At 38.9% G+C, this 22,457-nt stretch overlaps 1 protein-coding gene across 3 annotated transcripts; it reads left to right on the forward strand.

The window, feature by feature from the left end:
- Positions 1-217: 217 nt before the first annotated feature.
- LOC103999949 (probable adenylate kinase 7, mitochondrial) lies at positions 218-6,028 on the forward strand. 3 transcript variants are annotated; one of them, XM_009421856.3, is made up of 4 exons: positions 224-668; positions 2,872-3,012; positions 3,440-3,691; positions 5,590-6,028. In XM_009421856.3, the coding sequence occupies exons 1-4, from the start codon at positions 321-323 to the stop codon at positions 5,737-5,739; spliced, it is 891 nt and encodes a 296-aa protein (XP_009420131.2). In that variant the 5' UTR covers positions 224-320; the 3' UTR covers positions 5,740-6,028. The 3 variants fall into 3 exon arrangements, with proteins under 3 accessions (XP_064984101.1, XP_009420131.2, XP_064984100.1); XM_065128028.1 differs by lacking the exon at positions 224-668 and adding an exon at positions 705-1,262; XM_065128029.1 differs by lacking the exon at positions 2,872-3,012 and having other exon boundaries at positions 218-668.
- The last annotated feature ends 16,429 nt before the right edge of the window (positions 6,029-22,457 follow it).

Consider the following 22,457-nt stretch of genomic DNA (forward strand, 5'->3'; position numbering starts at 1 on the left):
GCATTTTTTTATTATTTTAAACACTCAGTTCAATCACAAGGCCTAGAAAATTATTGCAATTTGTTAGTCAAAATTATTCTTGATAAATAAACAAATTTATGTACATGGGCAGTGGCTTTCAAGTAATTGGCATTATTGTGATTAATTGTTAGGAGAAGGGCTTTTGTGCATTTCTATTGAGGAATAGAGTGCCCTAGCCACGTCTACAGGGGGAGAGAGAGAGAGAGAGAGAGAGAGAGAGACGGGGGAGGGGAGATTTAAACCCTGCCTCACGCTCGACGACATCGAAGAGGAGGAGAGCGAAGCCCCGGTCAGCCGCCATGTCCGGGATCCACCGCTTGGGCGCCCTCGCAGCACGATCCCTCGCCGGGCGGGCGTTCTCTCCGCCTCCTATGCATCGCCGGTCCTTCGGCGCCGCGGCGCTGGCGGAGGTGGAGTACTGGACGGAGTGGGAGGAGGAGGAGCATGGCAGGTACGCGGCCGCAGCGGCCACGGACGCTTGCGGGGAGAGGGAGCCGAGAAGGGTGCAGTGGGTGTTCATGGGGAGCCCCGGGGTGCAGAGGCATGTGTACGCCACGCGCGTGGCGGAGCTCCTCGACGTTCCCTACATCTCGATGGGCTCCCTCGTTCGCCAGGAGCTGAACCCCAACTCCTCCCTCTACAAGAAAGTATCTCTCTCTCTCTCTAATTCATTCTTGACGCCATCATTTTTTCCCCATCTTGGATCCAAATCTTAATTCCTTGCTCCTATTTTGGGTGCCGATCAATTTCCAATGTTGTGTAACCTTAGACAAATGTCGTTCTTGGATTTTTTTGTTTGATCTGTGGTCTCAATTTGGTGATTGTGTCGCCGGATTCGTCCCGGATTGGGAACATCTTTTCCGTGTAAGAGAGGGGGCTATTTGCGTAGTGGCGGCCATGATTTGTCCTATAGTATGGCTCGGCCTCGTAACCTTAGAGGGGTGATTTCGTCATTTAGCGGCAATTCCTGCCATTGTGCTACGTTAGGGTTTCTGAAACTTAACGTGACTAAGCATTCCCGTACTGACGGCGTCGAAGAGGAGGAGATCGAAGTCCGGGTCAGCCGCCATTGCCGGGATCCACCGCTTAGGCGCCCTCGCAGCACGATCCCTCGCCCGACGGGTGTTCGCGCCGCCGCCTATGCACCGCCGGTCCTTCGGCGCCACGGCGCTGGCGGAGGTGGAGTACTGGACGGAGTGGGAGGAGCGTCGCCGCGGCTGCAGTGGCCACAGATGCTTGTGGTAAGAGAAGCGAGGAGGGTGCAGTGGGTGTTCATGAGGAGTCCTTAGGTGCAGAGGCATGTGTATGCCATGCGTTTGGCGGAGCTCCTCGACGTCCCCTACATCTGATGGGATCCCTCGTCTGCCAGGAGCTGAACCCCAGTTCCTCCCTCTACAAGAAAATATCTCTCTCCCTCTCTCCGTCTTAATTCATTCTTCACGCCATCATTTTTGCCCCTTCTTGGATTCAGTTCTTGATTCCTTTCTCCAATTTTGGGTGCAGATCAATTTCCTATGTTGTGTAACTTTAGACAAATGTCGTTCTTGGAATTTTTGTTCGATCTGTGGCCTCAATTTGGTGATTGTGCCGTCGGATTCATTCCTGAATTGGAACATCTTTTCTGTGCGAGAGAGGGCTATTTGCGTCATGGATCATCTTACCGGTCCGTACTGGTGTACCGTACCGACCGACCGTTGGTATAGTATGTATCGAACTGTACTGATGTACCAACAAATGGTACAATGGGACATATTGGTAGATCGGCATATACCACTCATACCAGTTCCCTATTGGATTGGTATGTATCGTTCATATCAGATAGCACATTGTGGTACGATGAACCTTGATTTGCGTAGTGACGATCATGATTTGTTCTATTATATGGCTTGGCCTCATAACCTTAGAGGGGTGATTTCGTCATTTAGTGGCAATTCCTGTGTTAGGGTTTCTGGAACTTAGCATCACTAAGCATTTGTTTTGGCGGCATGAAATTTCTACTTTTTGTATCTGCTCATTGTTTCGTTGGAGATTAAATCTTTGAGGGACAATAATAGTAAAATTCATAATAACAATAATAGAAAAAAGCAAGGGCAAATTTTCAGAAAACGCTAATACTTTTTGAAAATTTTCACATAGCACCCCTACTTTGAAAAATTTTAAAACAGCGCCCTTGGTCATAAGAAAAGATCATTTTGCCCATTCTTTCATTGGACTCGCCTCCGCCATCCTGTAGCCCTCGCATGAGGGTCAGTTGTTGGTCGTAGCTCTCGTATAAGGGTTGGCCGCCCCCCTCCGTTGCGTGCGGGGTTGCCCCCCTCCACCTGCAGCCCTTGCACGATGGTTGGTTGCCTCCCTTCGCCGTGCGTGAGGGCTGGTCGCCCCCTCCACCTGTAGCTCTCATGCGAGGGTTGGCCGGCCCCCTCTGTTGCGCTCGAGGCTGCCTCCTTTGCTGCAGCCTTCACGCGAGGTCTGGCTGCCCCCCTACAACGTGTGTGGGGTCACCCCCCACCTGCTCTGGGCAAGCATCATTGTTGTAGGTTGTTGGGGTCCAGCAAGGGTGACAGCGGAAGTGGTGGCCGACGGGCTAGAGGTGGGGTGGAGGGGATGGCTGGTGAAAGGCTAGAATGGTCATTTTGAACAAAAGGGTGCTTTGTCGGAATTTTTTAAAGTTGGGCACTATCTGGGAAATTCTCAAAGTTTAGGGCTTTTTTCAGGAATTCGCTCAAAAAGCAAAGGAATTTGTTGTTATTGGATGTGAAATTTTGACCCGAATATTGAATTCGGTGTACTGTTAAAATTGGTTATCTTTGATTGTTTTGGGTGTTAATTATTTGTTTTGGTTCTTTGAAGATTGCGAATGTTGTGAACGAAGGGAGGTTGGTGCCAGAGGAAATCATATTTGGGTTGTTGTCGAAAAGGCTCGAGGAAGGATATCAGAGAGGTGAAATTGGATTCATTCTTGATGGAATCCCACGTACGAGGATCCAAGCTGTAAGCCCTGTGCTGTTCCTGGTCCTGCATTGCCTTTTTTTAGTTTTGGTTGACTTAAGTCTAATATTTCAAAGGTTTTAATCGAAACTGACCTTGTTTCTTTTATGGATAGATCAGCTGTGTGTTTTGTGTTCACATAGAAGGTGTTATGAAAGAAAGCAGAATTAGCCTACGCTTGTCTTGTATTTTTATCTCATCACATGTTTTCTTGCAAAGATTAAATATGTTATCATTGTCTAATGATGCCTAATTTCTTATTTCTGATCATTTTGTGTGTTTGGGATTTTCACAGGAGTGCTGTTAAACCGGTTGTTCTTGCCAGGAATGGCTGTTATATTTCTAGTGGAATCTAAGATCAAATATATGAATGCATATACGTTTTGAGAATGCATGCTCTTATTTCTATCTTCCTTTTTTTTATTCTCAGGAGATCCTTGATCAAATAGCAAATATAGATTTGGTAGTGAACTTACAATGCCGAGATGACTGCTTGGTGAAGAAACACTTTGGTGCTGATATTTGTTCACACTGTGGGAAGACATTTGATTCTAGCAATTCAGAGTCAACAAGCCTTAATCTCTGTTTGGCTACACGAACACGACATGCACAACTAAAATCATCTGCTGCAGTGGATATGAAGGATTCCTGCATGGAGAAATTCCGTGTCTATTCTGAGCAGGTATTTCTAAAATTTTATAAGAAGTGCGAATCTCTAGTAAGAGGCAGCATTGATCTTCTTGATATTTGGAAATTGGAAAGTTTTGAAATATCTAGGAACTTGTTGAGCATTATCACTTTGTTTTAATCTGATCTGAGTGTTTTTTCCCCTATTCTAACACTTGCTAACTAGTATGCTATTTTAGCTCTGGTTTGTGCTGGAATTTGGAATCCATTTTTCGTGATATAATCTATGGGCTATGCAAAGAATAAGTTTGGGAAACCAGCTGAGTTTCTCCTAGATACCTATTTTTCTGATTCAGTTAAATAAACCTAAAATTTTCCAAGAGATGGACGTAATGGTGCACCTTATCACTCCATTTGACTCCACTAATATATATATATATATATTTTCATATGTGGAGAGTCACCATCATACCTTTGATTATAGCCATGGCAAATTTTTTCTACTTCTGCATATCTTTCAAACTAAATATCTTTTGAGTCGTCAAATAAGAACAAGGGCAAGAAACCCATTTGTGTTGCAAACCCTCTTGCAAGGGAGATGTACTCACGAGTGTTTATATCATTTTGTCATCCTTTTATTAGAGGAATAGGGTACCCTAAGAACAAGGGCAAGAAACCCATTTGTGTTTCAAACCCTCTTGCGAGGGAGATGCACGCACTAGTGTTTATATCATTTTGTCATCCTTTTATTAGAGGAATAGGGTACCCTAATTTGATTGTCTTAGTTCTTCTAATGTATAACTTTAGTAGACGTGAGTTGCTAGTTAAATAATTCATGCGATGCTTACCCACCGCACAACATTTCTTTAATTGCTAGTGAGTCCATAAAATTATTAGACATTACTTTATTTTCCTGAAATATATGGGCCTCAAGTGACACGAAAATGATTTCTGATATTGGACCCACTTCTGTTCCTTGTTACAATCAAAACTAGTTCTGCTTTATGGAAGTTTTAAAAAATTACCAAAATGATTGGTACATGCAGAGATACATACCTTGAATGGATTGAAAAAATAGGCATCGCCATTATCAACTGAATAAATCTTTGAATGATAAATCAAGGGATGAGAAAATTTTTGTTTTATACATGAAGCTGAATTATATAGGAAAAACAATTCTTAAGGTTTTAGATGATTTCTTTGTGTTTCTTCTGTGGCCATTTCAGTTTTGATATTGTTGCATAAGTAATTTACAGAATTCTGATTCCTTTTTTGTCTGTATTTGCATTTTTATAAGTAATATCAGTTGAATTCTGATATTAACCACATGGTGGCATCAACCTTCATGGTATATTGTATCACTTGTGGACTTCTGATAGTCGTGGGTATAGCTCATCCAAAGTTACCAATTTGACTTTAGCCCTTAACTGGATCTTACCCAAGCTTGAGTTGAGGATGCTCAACCATGCTTTTCCTCCAGCAAATTGGACCAAGCTAAGGCGAAGGTTGCACTTTCTGTGCAATCGTGATATGAATCTTACTAACCATGGATTCAAATATCCATTAGTAAATGTGGACAGACCGGTATTATTATGTTTATTTTTAAAGGGTGATATCAGATGGTACAGGTCAGTATATATTAGTACTGGTATGGTAGATTATTGAATAGAACTGTTATTTCTACGTCAGCCAACTTGATCGGACTGATTCCACCTCTGCCTTCTAACCAGTTATAGTGAAAATTATGAATCCATTCCCAACTTAGCTCATATGGTGACCCATTCACAACTAAACATGCAAATTTGCTTCCATCATGTTGTGCATGTATCTGTTTATTAAATGTTGCAGCAAATGCTTTTTTGTGAACCAGTTTTTTGCATTCTTCTGACAAGATATGATATATGCAAATTTATATGTCCAGTAGACTCTTAACAACCATAATGTTTTCTACAGATCAAGCAGTTGGAGGAATACTATATGAAGCAGAAGAAGCTTTTGGATGTCCAAGTGACCGGTGGCCCAGGTGAAACCTGGCAGGGGCTTTTAGCGGCGCTACATCTCCAGCACATGGACACTGCTACTTCACAGAAGCTCACAGTGTAGGTTTTTTTTGGCCATTCTGGAATTCATTGGTACAAACGAAAAGATCTGAGCGATTCCCTCTGCCAGCCCAAACAAACTCTCTAGTTTTCCTTATTACCTACCATATACCTAATCAGTTTTGTAGATGCATGTTTGTAATGTGAGACCTCTTAAGAGGAATATGTAGTCTCCCTTTCGAGCAGTTGCTGCTGCTTATGTTTTGTTGATGGATGCGGAATCATCCAAATCGGTGTTATACTGCGGCTGTGACCAGATTATTTGAGAGCTAATAAGCTGTTCCTTTCTGTCCCGTGCCAGTTTTATGGATTCCACATTGCTCTTTATAGACTTAACGAGCAAAATGTGTTTTTGATCAAAAGAGGCCTGCAGGCTGATTTGAGATTGTGTCTACAATTTTGGTTTAAAATGGACCATTTATTTACCTCATTGGAAAATAAATAAAATAAAAAATATATATTTTTGTCTAGAAGTTCCAAGACTAAGTTTGGAACAATTCATTTTCTTTTGGATAAATCTGCCAAAATGTCTAAAGGAAGTTTCTTTTAGACTCATTTAGAAAAATGAAAGACGAATTGTCACAGAAAGCTTCCTTTTGAATTTTGTAACGCAGTATAAAAATATTATAATACAGTATTTTTTTGTATAAACTTACATTGCGTTACAGTGTTTTTAGTACCATCGGAAAAACATTATAATACAGTACAAAACATTATAACGCAGCACAAAACATAATATTTTTGTCTTCCAGTAGTATTAAAACACTATAACGTAGTATACAAAAACTGTAATACAATGTTCTTGGTATTATTAAAAATATTATAATGCAGTGCAAAAAATTTGGTTAGGAAGGGAAAGTAATAGGAAAAAAAATATGCTGTTTAAGACTTCGGAAAATTGAAGGCGTTTCTCGAGAAAAACCTTCAAAAAGAGTGTTTTTTTTTTAAATTCACCCAAAAATGAAAACCAAAAAACAAATCGTTGATGATTGGGTTACGTTTCCAAACATACAGGAGCAGTTTTCTACGAATTTTTTATTGCAACCAAATACGCAACACCACTCCAACTTCTCCATCACCACTGAAGTCTTCACTCACAACATGTATAGTTTAACTGATCATTCGAACAAATGAGGGCCAAAAAGGAAACAGAGAAAGAACTAAGAAATGTCAGGCATCCTTCAAAGCAGCATTGATAGAGAGGTCCTATAACGGCGAAGGAGATGACGTGACTTTACGGCGCACGGCAGCGAGAGACACGCCGACTCGGTTCAGCTTCAGCGGGCACTTGCGCGCCCCGCGGCGAGCGGTGCTGTGCGTGCAGGTCGACGGCCCCGACCGAGCAACGGGTCCTTTCGGCAAAGCCTGCAGCAGCTCCATCTTGTCGATCCTCTCGGGGGAGGCCACCGACTCATGAAACATCGTCGAGCGCCGGGCTGCGGCAAGCTGCAGCAGCAGCAGCAGAAGCAAAGATGTGCTCCGAAGAGAAGCAAACATGGTCGCAGACGAGAGAGAAAGAGAGATAGATGTATCTATAGCTAGATTCGGGCCCCTTTTCCTCCTCTTCCTCGTTTGGTTAATATATGTAGAATGGACGTGCAGGCCTAATCTTTGAAAGCGGCCGGCGGTCGAGGAAATGTGGTGGCAAAACCGGAAGACGAAGACGCAGGCGCAGCCGAAGTCAGCGGACGTACAACGTAGTATGACAACACACGATCGAGTGCTACGCAGAGAGAGAGATCCATATATAGCTCTTGTGAACAAGTGAGAAGGGCTCGCTCCTCAATTCTCATCACCCATCGCAGAGTTGTGCGCTCTCTCCTCACGTTGCGCCGTTTGACTATGGATTTTGCCGCTACTAGTACCACTACTACGGTCCGAAGTACGACTTTTGGTTCCGCCGTTGACTCTTCACGCTGTCACGCGGGCAGCTTCTCGTGTTATTATAGATTGTTAGGACCAATGGAGGAGCTATCACATTCACACGCTTTGATTAGGAATGGTCAGCGTTTCCTTGTCAAATGCATACCGATAAGGCTTTGTGAAAGGTTATAAAGTGCTACTGATGTGCTGTCAATCGATATATGATGGTAGGGGGATTGGATCGCCCAAAAAGCAAACCTGTGCTTGGATTTCTTTTGCCTTCTTTTTGTCATGTTGTTGACTTTTAGAGAGAATAATATAACTTCAAATTGCAGCCAAAGATGAATTCTCGGAGTCAAACGTAGCCGCAAATTTTTATTAAGCATAATTAAGTTAGATACGTAATGAGGACATAAACACAGTACTTGCATTTATTCAAGAACTAATACATCAGATTTGAGATCCACGGAGGACGCCAACTCAACAAAGACCAAATTAAAACTATAAAAATCTATATAAAATTAATCCATTGTGAGAACAGTTTCTAAGTAATATTTTATTGATTAGCATAAGTGAGACCCAAGTGTATCTCTGATTTGTAACCATTGTACAACATGACCCCTTGTTCCATGCTCAATTAATCCATTCTAAACCCTAAATCCAAAACTCAAGTGTATCCCTGATAACCATAAGCTAGATAGTAAAATTCAAAACCCATCCTAAACCCTAGATCCATGCTCAATGAACTATGCAGGAGCTATCATATCATCCAAAAATGTCATAAAATATCATGTATGATGGTAGCTTTCGATCAACATGCGCATTCTAACTTGTTAGAGCATAACAAAACAAACCAACGAGGCTTGTTATATCAGCATAAATCTCATGAAGACATTTTTCGAATCATTTCTGATTTTGAGAATATTATTTTAACAACAAAACAAGATAAGTTTTTGTATATGTCATCCTAAAAGCAAAACTATGTGTTCTATGTATTATAAAGAATATGATGCTTACTGTTTGCTCGTTCCTGATCAGCTGAAGACCATCTCGGTGCTCATCATTCTGTCAGTACCTAAAAGACATAGTTCGTCATGAGAAACATCGATATACCCATACGCATTTGAGCACTCTAAAGCAGCCTCAAAAACACTATGATGAATCTCATGGGAATTGATTTTGTAACCACCTTTGTGGTCTTGACCAGCAAAGCAAGCCTTTACTGCATCCAATACCTCTTCATAGTTCCACAAGAGTGCCTCAGGTGATGCTGCTTCGGGGTGCAAAGGAAGATGACAGTATATAATTATTACCTTATGTTCATTCTTGGTGGAAGATGACAGCATATAAAGCAACTGTTTCTTGCCAACAGCTGCATTGAACATTAAGAATCTTTTTTTTAAGGCTTATCATGCCATCTGAGCTGTTCTTATCGGCATATTAGGGTTCTTCACCTTCAAGATACGCTTAGCTACCAATCAATGTGGTTGGGTGACCCTGTGCATATTATGACTTTCTATACAGTGCTCATTGACTTGTCCAATATCCCCAAAGTTCATTAAGAATTGGAGATCCTTGTGATCGTTTCAGTTACTTACTGCTCTCTGTAAAACCAGGATGCTATGACGATGGTATCGGGGAACACCAAGAAATGAGTGACCATCAGGAATATTAGCATACTGGACATCTGATATAACCCCAAATGAGAATTGATGAAAAGGCTGACTACTTTAAGTGACTTTAGTACATATGACAAACTCAAAAATAGATATCATCCATAATAATGTTGGGTTCTAGGTTGACTACTTCTACTACATTCATCTCGATAGTAGTAATGAGGATATAGAAATGTAACATCCTACCTTAGTCATGCCTATAAGGTATGGATGAAACTAAGAGTAGGTTATCATAAGTCCTATTTTTGGGAGTTCTACTTAATGCATTAGTACGAGTTATTAGCTAAGTCCTGTTTTTGGGAGTTTCTATAATAAAAGAAATCCATGCATTGCAATTTGATCTTCTGCACTCTCAATCTGGCGTGAAAGCTTTATTTGCCCTAACTTCTTCAACGCTGTATACATTAGACGAGTATCTTTTTGTTCTTGTTTCATTGTAAAAAGCATAAGATGCAGGATCAGGAGCTAAATCTGAAGCAGGATTAGAATCAGTATCTGGTGAGGAAGTAGTGCCAAAGGAAGCCGTTAGAGCAGTCGAAAGATCACCAGCTGGAGAAGAAGATGGAGCAGGCGAGGAAGCGGGATCAGAAGCAATTTCAAGTAGAGTTCCTGTTCGAGCAGTAGGATCAAAAGCAGTTCAAGAATCCGTAGTTAGGTTAGGTAGAGCAGAGCCAGAGATCCAACTGTAGATGAAAAGAAAGGAAAGTGAGTAGTAATAGGTAGATCAGCATTAGCAGCATCAACAGTAGAGGTTGGCACTAAGAAAACAGGTTGATCTGGATCAGATGAAGCAGAAGCTGGAGAAGAAGCAGAAGAAAGAGAATCAATTGGATTAGAAGCACTAGAATCTGTAGTTCAAGAATCAACAGGAGCTCCATTAACGCAAGGCTTTAGTGCGTAAAGCGTTAGTGAGTTTGAGTCTTGCATAGAATCTGGTAACCAGAGTAAGAGAGAGATAGATGATTAAATTCAATTATGTCTTCGTAAGATCAGGATTAGAAGCTGTTCAAAAATTAATAGCTAGTTCAATTAAATCAACCACAAAAGATGTAGTTGATAGAGTGAAGTGTAGAAGCAAAGCACACATCAACTAGTTTGATACAATATTTATTTATACATATTGGAAGAGAGGATTTCCCTCACTGGAGCAGTAAGTTTTCCTTGTGTAGTTGGAAAAATCTCATATGCTATCATGCTCTCGTAAGATTGAGCTCCTGTGAAGAATGTTGATCTTGGACCAATGCAACGAAAATAGTTTACGAGCGAGAGGCTTCATAAGTGAGTCTGCTAGTTGATCAGCTATATGTATGTGAGAGACACGTAGTTGATGTCTGACAACTTGATCTCATATGAAGTGGAAGTCGATAGCAATGTGTTTCATACTTGAGTGGAATACTGGATTGACACATAAGTAGGTAGCTCCAACATTATCATAATATATTGCAGGAGTAAGGGTAGAGTTGATGTTGAGTTTCTTGAGGAGATTTATGACTCAATTAAGTTCAGCAGCAGCGATAGCGATGACACAGTATTCAGCTTCAGTTGTAGACCGTGTGATTATATTTTGTTTCTTAGAACTCCAACCGATTGGATTAGCTCCAAGGATGATATGGATGTCCTATCATCAAAGGTCCCTGCCCAATCAGCATCAACAAAGGCATGGAGATGAAGTGAGAGGTATTTGCGGAGAAAGAGGCCATGATTAATAGTCCCTTTAAGATACCACAAAATTTTTTTGACCATAGACCAATGCATAGTAGATGGCTGGTATATGAATTGGGATAATTTATTGATTGCAAATGAGATATATGGATGGGTAAGAGCCAAGTATTTGTCTGTATTGAGTAGAGTCCGTAGCAGGGCTTCCAACAAGTGATTCACTAGTAGAGAGGAGAGTTGTAATCTCTTTTGCATCTTGCATGTTTGACTTTGATAATATGTCTTGAATATACTTTTTTTTATAGGAGGAGACATGAAGATATAAATGTTGCTTTCACTCCAAAAAAGTAACACAAGAGTCATAGATCTTTGAGGAAGAATCGATCGGCCAATTGCTTTAGGAATGTTTGAATCGCCAAGGGATTATTGTCTGTGACAATAATATCATCAACATATACTAGAAAATATATTGTGTTTCTATTTTATTGTCATAGGACTAATGAGATATTAGATTTGGAATTGATAAAACTAGTTGTTGTCAGAAATGAGCCAAGTTCAGTATACTAGGTTCGTGGAGCTTGACGAAGTCTATAAATAGCTTTATATAGTTTGTAGATATGTCTTGAATACTAATGATGAACGAAGCCAAGGGGTTACTACATAAAAACATCTTCAGTTAAAGTCCCTTGTAGAAAGATATTGTTAATATCCAATTATCATAGGTGTGAGTCTTTTGAAATGAATAAACTTAGGATAAGCTGAATTATTGTGGAATTAATAACGGGACTAAAAGCCTATGTGAAGTCAACTCCAGGTCATTGATGAAACCCTTTGGCTACTAGACATGCTTTCTATCTAGCAACGGTTCTGTCTAGGTTCTGCTTAATTCGAAAGACCCATTTACACCTGATGATGTTTTGTGTAGGATGAAGGGTACAAGGGTCCATGTAGAGTTATAGAGGAGGGCATCGTATTCTTCACATATGGCTGTACGTCAATGTGAAAATTTTTGGGATTGAGTCATTGTGGTAGATTCACTAGTCTCAGGAGAGGATTTTGTGATAACATGCAGGTCGAGGATTTGACGTGGTTTGAAGATACTACTTTTGGAGTGTGTTGTTATTGGATGTCCAGGAGCTGTAGGTTGTGTTATTGATATAAGTGGTGGAGAGGCAATGACATGGGTCAGAGTAGGCTGAGGTACTTCAATGTCACTGGGTCTAGAAGAGAATAAAGAAAGTGATTGTGTTTTGAGGGCATTATTTCAGTAGTTGGGGAAGCTTATGAAGAAGGGAGAAGAGAAGCAATGGAGGGAGTGAGGAGCTGTTGAATTGGGAGAACAAGAGAGTGCAGATCCTTAGGAAAATGACTAGATGATATTGTGAGAGGCTCGTTTGAGGCGATCAATAGTATATTCCAGTGATGTATATTTGTTGGAGTAGCCTGCATGGCAGGAGACTCATGATTTTAAAATGGAAAGGTAGACTCTATAAAAATAATATGACGTGATATAAAGACTTTTTGAGTTTGGGATTCGTAGCATTGAAAAACATTATGCTCAAGAGAGTATCCTATGAAAATGTAAGGCTTAGATCTTGATATTATTTTGTGTGAGGCATAGGGACGTAGCCATGGATAACACAAATAGCCAAATACTTTGAGTTTTTGAAGGTTTAAGGATTTGTGAAATAATTTTTCAAATGGTGATTGGAGTGAGCATATGATTAATAAGGTAGACGATAGTTTGAAAAGCTATGTACCAAAAGGTTGCTGACATGGAGGCTTAACGTAGAAGTGTGAGACTAGTTTCAACTATATGTCAATGTTTGCGTTTAGTAGAGCCAACTAGTTGAGGAGTATGTGGGGGTGACTTAAGGTGTTATATATCACAAGTTGAGAGGTAAGATGTGAGAGTTTGATATTCACCTCCGCCATCAGAGTAAACTGTTATAATTATAGATTGAAAGAAGTTCTCGACCAACTTTTTAAGGTTGATGAAGATTATTGAAAATTTAAATTTATGATGGAGAGGGTATAACTATGTGTACTTGGTGAAATAGTCTACAAAAATGACATAAAATCTGAACTTATCAAAAGAAGTGATTGGGATAGGGCCCCAAATATCAGTATAAATAATTTTAAATAGTTTAGAATAGGATACAGAGGATATTCCAAAAGGGAGTCTATAATTTTTATTATTGAGACAATCATTACAATGAGTTATAATGCTACTATTTTTAAAAGTAGGAAAAGAATAACGAGAAAGTAATTTATGTTAGATAGAGGATGAGGGATGACCAAGATGATGATGGACCATGATGTCATACATCAATTGGAGCTGTAATTGAAGAGTAAATAGTGGGCTGAGTTATTTGTAGAACTAATGACCATTCATAAACAATGTCCTTACTCTGGCCTTGGACCAAGGATGCTCCCATGCTCAAATCCTTGACAAGAAAAGAGTTAGGAAATAATTCAATTGAGGTATTATTTTGTTTGCAGAATTGAGAAACAGAAATGAGATTTTGTTTAATGTGAGGTGCACATAGAATATCATCGAGTGTAAAAGTTATGGCATGTAAATTAAGCGTTGTGGAACCGGTATAAGTAATATGGATTCCTTTACTATCACTGATGATGATATCATCATTTTCGCCATAGTTATTATAGATGGACAAGTTCTGTAAATTAGAGGTGATGTGGTGAGATGCACTAGAGTCCATAATCCAATTATATTGACTAGTATTCGGAGTAGTCGTGAGATTTACTTGAGGCCAATGTGATTGAGCAGGAAGTCTGGGTCAAGATTAACAGACCTTTATAGAGTAGCTGACTTTATTATATAGCTGACAAACAATTCTTTGTTGGTTTGTGTGGTTAGGGCACTAAGACTGATGATGATTGAAGTAGCCACCTTAGTAGTTATGATTTAAATGTTGATGATATAGAGGAGGAATGGTTTGTTTAGAGCTTATAAGTTTAGGAGGTATCTTGGTCAAACCATTATTGACAGTCTTGTTATACTGGTTGCCCCTCCTCTTAGATTTTTGACTGACTTGAGCTGTGATGGATGGTCCGTCCTCGCACTTGAGATATATCTTAAAGTCAATCAACTTATCATAGAGTTCTTCAAATGACATCGGTGAGTCATATGCCTGTATTATTGTTGTCAGATCCTTATACTCATCCCCTAGGCCATTAAGAGTGTAGACAATGAATTCTTCATCACTGACGGAATGATCTATCAAGGCCAAGTTATGATGCTTTTATATTTTGTAGATAATCGATAATAATATTTCCCTCTTATTTTGTTGTCATGAGGTTGGATAGGAGACTAAGCATACGACTATGTGAATGATTTTCCAAGGTAGTTTGCAACTTACACTAGGCTTCGACAGCATTGTTACATGAAGATATGAGTAGGGCAAGGGATCCAGCGACTAAGGCTTGAATTGTTTGAAGGATGAGACGGTCTTGATGTAACCATTGTTTGTGGTCCGGATTTGGTACTTGATTGGGTGCTCCTAGGATGTTGAGAATCATTGGTGGACAACGGAGAGAGCCATCGACATAGCATAGTAGATCATAGCCAAATAAGAGATTAGAAAATTGAGCATGCCAGGATGCATAGTTATCACCTTTGGATAACTTGAAGGTGATCATAGTTGTAGCATTGATGAAGATAAGGCCTGTATGTGGGAAAATACTATGGTTTCCTACGGGGACAGTAGTTGGAGCGTCAAAGGTAGATGATAAGGATATGTTGAGGATATGCACCAATATGAGGGAGCAAAGTGGGAGTCTACAGTGATAAAAGTGGGTGTTTATAAGTGGGAGTCTACACCAATCTCTCATTGAACCTTATTTACAAGATCCAATAATTCAAGGACTTACTGGATATCCAATAAGATAGGAACTCTAGCAAATATCTCATATTCAAACCTCTACTTGTTGCAATACCTACATATGTATGTGACCTTCTAGGCCTAATATCGAGCTGACTACGAGTCATAACTATTAGAACTCTTTCTGACTTAGTGAATTATTATCTCTTATAATAATTCACTTGTCTCATCGATTACGAATATACTAGGCTACTACGCCATAGTCCCTAGATGATATAGAAAAATTTAATCCATTAGACCTCTCTATCCTCAGTTATTATGTATCTATAGTCCTACATACATTTAATATCTTAGAGAAAGTATACTAGGCATGGTGTTGTCAGGCCTATACAGTCCTACATCTATTTAATATCTATAGTCCTACTCGAGTCTCGCTTTAATCGGATTCTCTCGAAGAACTCTTTCTCTCTCGATCCGAATAACCTTGACTAGGGAGTTACCTGAGTAAGAACATAAAATATTCCTCTCATGACACCGAAAGTAGATAATTCTCTATCGACACTCAATTGCCCTCCTAAGGTTGACTACCACTCTCGATGATCGGTTATGTTAGATTTGAAACTTACAGACCTATAAGTCTAGTATTAAAGAATGGAATACTCATAAAGGTCATCCTTGGTGTCTCAAGTCTAAGGACCAAATATACAACTAGGACCATAGAATCGCTATCTAACAATGAGGTATCATCAATCATTCAGCATTTCGTGAGCGGGTCAATCAGTGTACTCATTCTTTAATGAGCACCTATACTATACCCCTATTGTCCCCATATGAGCAGCTATGAGACTAGTCACCTCCATCATATGGACAAGTATATAGCACACTCATCACGATCCAATCCTATTGCATAAATCCATAAACATCACAATATATGCAATAGGTAATATAAAGTGAGAAAATATTAATAAATAATAATAAGTAAAAAGATTGCAAAACGTGTTATACGTCCCATCACTCACGTGATTGGCTTGTAGGGCATCTATGATTGGCAATCTCCCACTTGACTTAAATCTAATCACTTATATGTTTGATCATCATCAGACCCATGTGATACTTAAAGATAATATAAGATAATAGCTTCGTTAGTGGATCTACGATGTTATCTTCAAATGAAACTCTTTCCACTACTACATCACCATGGGCCACAATCTCTCTAATTAAATGGAATCTCCTCAGAATGTGCTTCAACTTTTGATGAGACCTAAGTTCCTTTGCTTGAGCAACCGCCTTGTTATTATCGAAATATAAAGGAATCAGCTCCTCGCTGCCTGGTATGACTCCTAGATCTGTGATGAACTTCTTCATCCAAACTCCCTCATTTACTACTTATGTCATTGTAATGTACTTCGTTTCTATAGTCGAGTCAATAGCACTATCTTGCTTGGAACTCTTCCAGCATACTGCTCCTTCATTCTGAGTAAACACATACCTTGAGTTAGACTTGCTATCATTAATATCGGACTGAAAACTTGAGTCCGTATAGCCCTCAACACCGAGGCCACTTTCTTTATACACCAGTAAAAGATTTGTAGTCCTTCTTAAGTACTTAAGGATATACTTTACTACCTTCTAGTATTCCAAACATGGATCCGCTTAATATTTGCTCATAACACTTAGATCATGTGCTTTATCAAGCCTGGTACAAAGCATAACATGTATGATAGATCCTATCATTGAGGCATAGGGTATCCTATCCATGTCTGCCCTTTCTTCAGGATTCTTTGAGGATATACTCCTAGAAAGTAATATTTTGTCTCATCGGTATGAGACCTCTATTGGAATTTTTTTTATCAAACCTTTTGATAATGATGTCGATGTACTTGGACTAGGACAAGCCAAGCATTCTCTTAGATATATCTCTATGGATCCGAATCCCTAAGATATATGATACTTCCCCTAAGTCTTTCATTGAGAAATCTCTAGATAGCGAAGCCTTTACTATTGAGAGCATCCCTATATCATTCCCAATGATCATGATATCATCTATATACAATACTAAGAAGGTGATAGTACTCTCACTTACCTTCATATACATATAAGACTCATCTTCATTCTTAATGAAGTCATAAGATCTGACCACCCCATCAAATCTTATATTCCAACTTTAAGAAGCTTACTTTTGTCTATAGATGGACCTAAGCAATTTGCATATCTTATCTGGACTCTTATTGGACACGAATGCCTCAGGTTGTATCATATACACCTCCTCTTTGAGGTTGCCATTAAGGAACACGGTTTTCACATTAATTTGTTAAATCTCATAGTCATAGTATGCTGCAATAGCCAATAGAATTCAGATAGATTTTAACATGACTATAGGGGATAAGTTTCATCATAGTCAACACCTTCCCTTTGACGATACCACTTAGTCACTAGCCTTGCTTTGTATGTTTCTACCTTTCCAACTACTCTTATCTTCTTCTTAAAGATTCACTTGCAACCAATGAGTATGATACCCTTAGGTGCATCAACTAGGTTCCAAACTTTGTTGAAGTACATAGAATCTATTTCGGAATTCGTGGCTTTATACTACTTCCCGAAGTCTATACTCATAATTATTGAATTTTAGATTTTGATAGTCTCTTATCCATATAATATCACATAGAATGTATATTGAGTATGGTGCCGTCAGACCCATATGGTTTCTACTCGAGCCTCGCTCTAATCGGATTCTCCCGGAGAACTCTTTCTCTCTCAATCCGAATGACCGTAGCCAGGGATTTGTTTGAGTAAGAATACATGGGATATTCCTCTGATGACATCGAGAGTGGATGATCCTCTATCGATACTCAATAGTCTCCGTAAGGTTGGCTGCCACTCCCGATAACTAGCTGTGCTAGATCTAGAACTTCCAAACTATAAGTCCAATATCAAAGAATGGAGTACTCATAGAGGACATCCTTAGTGTCTCAAGTCTAAGGACCAGGTACACCATTGGGATAACGAAATCGTTATCTGACAATGAAGTATCATTAACCATATAGCATTCTATGAGTAGATCAATTATTGAACTTATTCTATAATGAGCACCTGCACTATATCCCTAGTGTCCCCACACATGCAGCTATGAGACCAACCACCTCCGTCATATGTACATATATGCAATACACCAGTCTATCTGATTATCTCGATATTCCTCTCGAGTAACTTATGATCGGGATTATTTAGGATGTGTTTAAAGGCGAATCTATCTCATTATCATGATCTCATCATAATCTGATTCTCATTGCACAGATCCATAGACATCACAATATATTCATGTAATATAAAGTGATAAAATATCAAATAATAATAAGAAGCAAAAAGATTGTATGTCAAGTTACATTTGCCATCACTCACGTGATTATAGGGCACCTATGGCTAGCATGGACTTTCTGCCATGAGATCGGGCATCGGACCAGAAGGATCGAGCATTGTGCTAAGAAGATCGAATGTTGTGGGAGGTCAATATGCCGATAGATTGAGCAATACGTCGAAGGAAAGGATGATGCTATTAGGATCGGAGCGGCACTAAGAGGGGGGGGGGGGGGGGGGGGTGAATTAGTGCAGCAGATTAAAACTTCGGTTTTGATAAATCTTTCGTACGATGAAAAGCAATATCAATGGAAACCGATTTTAGAAGCTTGATAACTTAGAAACGTATGGAAGCGTAGTAACTAAGTAGAGAAGTTTGCAGTATGTAAATGGCAAGAGTAGGATGCAAACCAGATAACGCAGCAGTTTTTAAAGTGGTTCGGTCAAAATGACCTACATCCACTTGCGAAGTCTTCTTCGAAGAGGGTTCCAACTTCCACTAGCAAATTTCTTGTAAGGGAAGGACTAATACCCCTCTTACAACCTTTACAAGTGGTTTACACTCTTACAATTCTTTTCAACAAGATGGGAAGAGGTGAACACTTAAGCAATATGAAAAACAAGGCTTGCAAAGACTATTCTAAGGCTCTTAACTCAAACTATTGCTTTTCAAAAGGTTGTCATCTTAGCTGAGATTTGAGGGGTATTTATAGGCCTCAAGAGGATTCAAATTTGGGCTCCAAAATTTGAATTCTCTTTGGTTCCCGATGCTGGCGGTGCCACCGTCTAGCCAAGCGGTGCCACCGCCCAGCTCTCGGGTGCTGGGCGTTGCCACTGCCCAGCCCAGGCGGTGCCACCGCTTGGCTCTCAGGTGCTAGGCGGTGCCACCGCCTACACTATTTCAGCTCATTGGTTGGGCTCCAAAATTGGCCCAAACCAGTTTGAACTAGAGCCCAATTGGCCCCTACTTGGTTTATAAGATTAACACATAATCCTAACCCTAAGTAACATGCTAACTATGAATTTAAAGACATTTTCTAAGCTATTACAAAGTCCGTAAGTCAAGACTTCTTCCGGCGAACTTCCGACGGTTTTCCGATAAACTCTCGGAAACCATTCTACGGACTCCCGGCAAGCTCCTAGACTTCACGATTTGATCTTGACGAGTTCTAAAGAGCTTCTTCGGCAAGCTCCGATCTTTCTCGGTGAGCTCCGCGAACTTCCAACGAACCTTCCGGCGAGCTTCCGAAAAACCCTTCGGCAAGCTCCCTACTCATTCTTGGCTAGTTCCGGCAACATTCCCGACGAACCTTCGGACTTCCGTCGAACTCTCGAACTCACAATGAATCCTTCATGCTTGACTCCGACACTTTGTTTTGCTTTATGTCTTCATCATTATCGTAGTTAATCCTGCACACACAAGCTAAAACTCTACTCAGATCTAGACAAATATTACAACGCAAATTGACATTCTGTTGCCCGGCACATCATTGGATGGCGCTTCGTCCGATTCTTCGGTGCATCGTCCTCTCTTGCGGCTTGTTGCCCAATCGGCGGTTGACCTCCACAACCCCAATATCCTTGGCGCAATTTCGCTCTCCTTGGCCTGATGCCCGACGTCCAAAGCCTTCTGCCGTCCAATATCTTGATGTGATCTCCTCCGGCGCAACGTCAATTCCTCCTGCGTTAACTGTCTAATCCTGATCGAGTAGACCTGCATCACTCAAAATGCAATTTAAATTATAAACACATATCAAGTAGTTTCATCATCAAAATACGAGATTCAACAATCTCCCCCTTTTTGATGATGACAACCACTTGATGATGGAGTTAACCTTAACTCCCGGAGTTTAAACAAACTCCCCCATCAATATGCCATATTGATAGAACCTTGAATTCAAACTGAATTCAAGTCATTGCAATATTCATCATGAATACTTGCAACACATCATCATGAACATATGCATAAACTTATGCATCTAATGTCATGTCATCAACATACTTCTCCCCCTTTGTCATCAACATAAAAGAGAAGTACCACAATCAAGTGTTTGTTATATGGGTTCAACTCATTGCATGAAAAATATAATATTAAATTTTTATCATCATGTAATCTAGTAATTTTATAACATTTTAGAACTTGCAAGCTTGCAATTTAAAGATGTTCAAGAAAGCAACTCTTGCTTCTTGAAATATGCAAGTTTTATAAGCTAGCAAATTCAAATATATGCAAGTTGGCATATTTGCTTTTCTTGAGATAGGCACGATAGCACATTTTTTCATTTTCTTGATGTTTCAAGCTAGCAATTCTCGGTGATGTTCAAGATAGCAATTTCTTCTCTTTTGAGAAGTGCAATTTTTGCTTTCTTCTTGAATTGTGCAAGCTAGCTATCTCCCCCTTAGTCATTGTCAAAAAGAAGGGAAGACCCTTTATGTCAATTTCTAAATCATGACAAAGGTGAGTATTCATTCTTATTTAAAAATTTCATAATTGAGATAAACCTTGAATTCAAATTAAGGCAATATTAATCATGATTCACATCATATGTAATACATCACATAAAAAGCATAAGTATTGCATGCATCATTTTAGCAACAAATCGTAGCATTTCATCACATGACAAGATATCAGCAAGTAAAATTACAATGCAAGTTCTTGATATCTTAACATGGCATATGGAAATCATAGCATTTCGATTATCAATTTACCATATATTTCGATGCAAGCTTCTTTTGATATCTTAACATAATTCAAATTCAAATATGACACTTATAGCATTAATTCATATATTTATCATTCAAATATGGCACTCATAGTATCAATTCATATATTTCTCCCCCTTTGTCATTACCGAAAAGAAGGGAGAAATCAATGGCCAAAAGATTTTAATCATTATACAAGCCAACTTACAAAATCATGTCATGATATCAAGAAAATTCAAGAAGGATATGATTCATTCAATAAATCCTTTTAATAGAGCAAAAGAATTATACAACCAATATATCAATATCATAGATCAAGTCATGATTCGTGATTCATCATAAAGCAAATTAATCTTCAGTCATCTCATAAGGCTTTTAAAGAATTTTTGAAACATAGGAGAATGATTAATTTAAGCATGCAATGTTTCAATCAAATTCAAGTCATGAATACCAATACTTTCATATTGTGAGTATCAATTCATGAATACCAAAAGATATTATTTATGATTCCAATTTTGCAAGATCAAGATTATAATTTAAATAAAACTTATTCAAATCAAATCGGTAACTTGAAACTCATAATCAAGTCATCAAAATCAATTTCGAGATTCACAAAATATCATGAAATCATTAATCTCGATCAGATGGGAAAAGCATTTTTTAAGTGATTCTTTTTTATCTAAGCATGCCTTAGTCTTTATATGCCAAATCAATATAAGCATGAAAGTTCAAGACGTAAAGGCAAAATCTTATAAGACAACTCATTTATAAAATATTCATCATGTTTATTTTCATGAGATTCACAAGATTGGTAAAATAAATTCATTAATCTCAATAGGATAGAAAATTATTTCCATTTCATACAATTGATTTCATGTGAGGGTATTCAAGTCTTTTTGTGAAAACAAGTATCATCATTTAAAATTGAAACATAAGTTTCGTCATGAAGCCGTTAAGACCAAACACATCATGATATCACGTCTATCATCAAAAGACTATCAAGAAATTCATACATGGATGTACATGCACTATGTCATCTTAATATGTCATGAGAATGTAATCTTAATTCATCATAAAAACGATTAGACCAAAAGCATATTAATCTAAAATGAGAGGTTCAAATCAACATTTACTTCAAAAACTCATGCATGACGTATACATATGTATGGATTAATCCTAAGCATTATCACATATCATATTATCATCCCTAATATTGCATCGAATTGATCATGGTTCCTTTAGGAACCCAAATTAGTTTATTCGGACTCATTTTCTTGAATGGACATTTATAAGTTTTATGTCCATATTTGCAACAAAAGTTGCAATTGCTTTGGTGCTGAATATGTAAGACGGGGCCTTTAATGAAAGTGGTTGGATTTTGGTAAGGACTTCTCACAAATCCGATTCCACTTCTTTTAGGAACGTGACCCTTATTTGTAAGGATCATGTTCAAAGATTTGCTACCAACCTTGAATTTCTTCAAGGTGTCCTTAAGTAGCAAGTTCTCCTTTTAGAGAGATTCTAGATCATGGCATTTTATACATGGAGCTAAACTATCATGATATTCAGTTTTTAATTTATCGATATCACAAGTGAGACTATCATGCTCCTTTTTTAGCAAT

Source organism: Musa acuminata, chromosome BXJ2-10 (genome assembly GCF_036884655.1).
Source record: "Musa acuminata AAA Group cultivar baxijiao chromosome BXJ2-10, Cavendish_Baxijiao_AAA, whole genome shotgun sequence".
In the NCBI taxonomy this organism is placed as follows: domain Eukaryota; kingdom Viridiplantae; phylum Streptophyta; class Magnoliopsida; order Zingiberales; family Musaceae; genus Musa; species Musa acuminata.

What these genes read in the sequence shown, in the direction of transcription:
- LOC103999949 (XM_009421856.3), top strand. Translation starts at nt 321, where the DNA reads ATGTCCGGGATCCACCGCTTGGGCGCCCTCGCAGCACGATCCCTCGCC. An exon ending in CACGTACGAGGATCCAAGCT is followed by an intron (nt 3,013 to 3,439) that starts GTAAGCCCTGTG and finishes TTTTATTCTCAG; the next exon opens with GAGATCCTTGATCAAATAGC. An exon ending in TCCGTGTCTATTCTGAGCAG is followed by an intron (nt 3,692 to 5,589) that starts GTATTTCTAAAA and finishes TGTTTTCTACAG; the next exon opens with ATCAAGCAGTTGGAGGAATA.